General features: G+C 38.8%; 1 protein-coding gene across 1 annotated transcript; it reads right to left on the reverse strand.

Annotated features, from left to right (window-relative positions):
* Positions 1-738: 738 nt before the first annotated feature.
* Positions 739-3,675, reverse strand: LOC103628645 (electron transfer flavoprotein subunit alpha, mitochondrial). The gene is given in 9 exon segments (XM_020538153.1): positions 739-816; positions 893-1,033; positions 1,223-1,275; positions 1,376-1,525; positions 1,773-1,933; positions 2,558-2,702; positions 3,377-3,455; positions 3,531-3,572; positions 3,649-3,675. Coding segments are annotated over 9 exon segments (876 nt in total).
* Between the last annotated feature and the right edge of the window lie 780 nt (positions 3,676-4,455).

The following is a 4,455-nucleotide window of genomic DNA, read 5'->3' on the forward strand; positions in this document are numbered from 1 at the left end:
CATAGCCCCTGGCCCCTTGTCCATGGGATCGGTCAACATATATCTTATGGTCTGGCCATCATTGTTTTATGCTGCTCTCGTCATACTTCGTTTCTAAAATGCCTTGCCTCCTCAGGTTGATGTTGCGGAACTTCGACAAAAGCTTCAGAGTATGGATGCATTGGAAAAGGAGGTCGAGCTGCTTCGGCGACAGAGAGCCGCTTCGGAGCAAGCAGCAATGGATGCTAAGCAGAGGCAAAGTTTGGGTGGCATGTGGGGTTGGCTCGCTGGAAGCCCGACACCAGCAGTTTAGTTCCGTGATTCATATATTTTACTTGTAACATTATATATCATTTGACTGACACCCTGTACAATTTTTTTGTTTGGTTATTTACGACATTCGTGTTCATTTGGACCACACAAAAAATAAGGTGTTCCGGCGATCGTTATACTCACAATCACTCAAAATGTATTCTTTAGGTTTAGCAAGGGGGTGTTCATGTTAGTCGATATGCTGGTTATCCTTTTGACGTTGTGCTGGTTGTCCATAGATTTTTCGCTTCACAAGGGGATGTTCATGTTAGTCGATGGCTTTTTCATGAAACTGCAGTTTGATATATGAAGTGCAAGTATCGTGAACATACTGATGTCGTCAGCTTCGAAATTAGACACTGTGTGATTGACATTGTTCGATGATTTCATCTTATTAGGGCCCTACGGCAAATGAAAATGCAAAGAGTACACAACTATAACGACAACTTATTTCTTCTATGGGATTTTCTTCAGTAACTCATCCAGAACCCCAAACAGATCAGCAACCAGTCCGTAATCTGCAGCCTGGACAATTCCAATGCCCGGTTGGCCTTAATACTGGCGGACAACACATAATAATTTATTAAATGAGAGAAGCAACCTGAAATATGGGGGCATCGACATCTTTATTAACAGCCACAATAACCTTCGAGTCTCTCATTCCTGCCAAGTGCTGTATCGCTCCAGATACTCCAAAAGCCATATAAAGCTCTGGCGCCACAATTTTCCCCATCTGACCAACCTGCCGACGAAAAACACATTGCACGAATAAAATGAGCCAGCAATGAACTTCATAGCTGTTCAGTAGAAGAAAAGAAAGAGATCAATGAAATGGAGAAGATGACATACATTGAGCTTGGTGTAATAAGAAGGCATTACAACTATCAATTAACCAGATCATACAAAACTCACGGTAGACTAACAAGCTTACCTGAAGGTCATTTGGAACATAACCTGCTTCAACAGCATCCCTAGTCGCGCCCACTATAGAGAAGAGAAGTAATCAAACAGAAAAACAGTCAGCAGGGAATGAATCCTGTAAGATTTCAAGCTGCCAAGAAAAAAAAGAACAGTTAAGTTAAACCTGCTGCACCAAGTTTCTCCGCAAGCTGCTCCAACAACTTAAAATTTTCAGAACTTCTTAAACCTCTGCCTCCTGTGACTACTACACGTGCATTTGCAAGATCAGGCCACTCTGTGTCTTGGGATGTCAGATTCACCCATGTAGATTTCCCTAAGGTTTGAAAAAAGGTACCATTCACAGGTGCCAAAATAATAAATCAAGTAAGAGGGGTAATTTTTTCCTTGCAACCTGTTTCAACATTATAAAAGTTATAGAAAGTTGTGAATAGGAAAATAAATCTAGTGATCCTCAATTAGTAAAAGTTTTGAGCAATTATTAGAGCAACAAAACAAATAAGAGTAGTTCTGAAGCACTGTTGATTCTTAACAGAATAACATGGTGAAGGAACCAAACAAACCTTCATTGAGGAAAGAGAGATCAACCTGGGTGATAGGTGCAACCTTTGTTTCAGACATAGCATCAGCAGTAGGGGAAAATGAAGTTGATCTAATACTCATCATGCAAGGATCCTCGCCGGTATATTTCACAGTACAAAGTGTATTCCCAGCATAAATTGGCCTGAAGTTAGATACATACATCAATTGAAACATGAAGCCCCAACAAAAGCAAACATCACAAAAGGAAGTTATGGACTTATTTGAATGGCCAGATGTGACCATTCTATGGAATCCAGTCTTTAGGCTCATGCTTGTTAACACCCATAAACTAATACATATGGTGGGTGCATGTGATTTGATGAAGACTCACATGCTTTCAAGCAATTCTATATGGATGAGGATGAGTTGGGGATGGTATTAGTTGTTAACTCAAGCACACACGTCACAATAAGTAATGAATTTGGAGAATGCTTGACAGTGGCCGTCCGACTTTTATTTTGTCTAGGTCCAAAATATTCGGTGAGGGATTGGATAAGAATTTTCAGAACAAATCAAAACAAAGCTAGCTACATGCATAGCTATTCTAAAAAAAGGGGAATCTAAAAGTCTTGCTGCAAACATGGGTATTGATTTGAAACAAATTCTTTGATTAGAAATTTGCACAAAACAGTGATGGAAAGTAATTATAACTTGATCCTCTGGTGATTTTATAAGCCTAATTTAAAAATAAATGGTCGAGTAATAAACAATTAGTGATGTCTTAGGGATAATAGACCAAACATATTAAAGCTATCTAGTTTCTTACCTGCTGCAGTCCAACAGTTGCCTCTGCTCTTCAACAGCAAAAAATGGTTTTGAGTTCACATTAAAAGAAATGAGTAAACCGTACACTAAACCCACTGCATATTTCTTAACGTCATAATTTCTATAATCCACAATTCCAGTAGTTTCTGCAGCACAAGAAAGGAGCAGATATCATCAATATGTAAAATGGTAAGCGAAGGCTTAGTAAATTTAAAGCTAACTGTAAAATAAGACATCAATGATAGCCAACAGTCAAAGCTGGAAAAAAGAAATATTCAAGTCAGAATTATTGTTGATTCATGGCTAAATAATGAATTTCTAGATGTTTATTTATCAAACCCACACATATTTCGTCCAAATTTGGCTACCCAATTTAGGAATTAAATCGTTTCCTTTCTGCATAGGAAACAACAATAGAAAACATCATCTCAAAGAGCTTGAGCTATGCTGCAAGCCTGCAACACTGAGAATTACTACCTCCGGTCACAAAAAACTTGTCACATATGAATTAGATGGTCTTCGATGCATATTTTTTACCACTAATATCTTCTTAATGTTCTTCAAATTTATGACGATTTGGAAATTTTCCAATATAAATACACATTAGGTTGCATATCTTCAAACTAAATGATTTACGCCAAATATTATCCTAAATGACATGTTTTTGTGACTGGATGGAGAACAACAAATAATTACTGTGGATCCATTGTTCTATCGAGTTCTCTAAGTAGTGATTCATATAGCATTTGCATAGTTTGGAATTTTGAATGGCCATATAACTGTTGGGGACAATGTGTTCAAACTAAGTAATGAATGGTACTGCAACTTGCATAATATACAATTGTTTTTTCTTCCATCCACACATAGATCCATAATAATCGGCCACTTAATGGCAAAGCCTAATACATTCAAAACAACAATTAAAATATCATGAAAACCTCTATATTCAATAATTTCCACACTTTCCTGCATACATTCTGTATAAGTATGAGCTGCTCCAGCTTCTTGGAGCATTTCTAGATGAAAAACAAAAACATAGAAAGTAAATAATGCTGCCTTACCTAAGAAATTCATGAGCATCTTCTTGTTTACCAGGACCAAAGCTACTGCCAATGTCATTCAAACGAGAGAGTATTCCAGTCGGTGACAAGGCAGTCTTGCACCGTTTGCCCTCCACAATGAGTTTTTCAAATTCACACATGAAGCACCATTCGTTTTGAGAACCTACAGCACATGAGGTATTATACAAATACTCAAGCACATAGTGAAAATGTCCCAGTAAATTGTTTGTGAGCTAAGTATTTGTCGACTAATTGTTAGCCACTGCCAAACAGTTAGCTAGGAGCAGGGGTGGAGCTACATGTTCTTATTGGGGTCAGCTCACCCCTATAAAATTTCACAAACCCCTGTAAACTAATGTAGTTAGATGATGATCAGTGGAGCTGACATTAATGACTTCGTTGCCTGGCTTCGCGGACAGGAGGATCCAAACAGGGAATTAGTTTATTCACCCTCCTTACACGAGAATATATAGTGGTTCACCCCGTTGAGTTAGAACCGGCAAGCTGTTTTTATGCAAGAAAGACAGTTTTAATTTGACACCAAAACACGACATAGCAGCAATCCAATAATCCAATGGCTATAACACCCACACACCCACGGTGTTGGTTGCATGCATTGTCCGCGCTGCACAGGAGATCACGACTAAAATATATCAAAACTAATCAATCAAAATAGGGAGCCCGTTCCTATATAATCAAAACTAAAGTATATCCTTTCTTGCCAATGCTGGTTAAGCATGACGTCGACACGGTCTGGGGTGCTTTGCCAGCAAGTTCCTCCCCACGAATCAAATAGGGAGCCCGTTCCTACCAACTTTCCAGCGAAGCGGCGCCTCGC

The sequence above is a fragment of the Zea mays genome, chromosome 5, assembly GCF_902167145.1.
Source record: "Zea mays cultivar B73 chromosome 5, Zm-B73-REFERENCE-NAM-5.0, whole genome shotgun sequence".
NCBI classification, from domain to species: Eukaryota; Viridiplantae; Streptophyta; class Magnoliopsida; order Poales; family Poaceae; genus Zea; species Zea mays.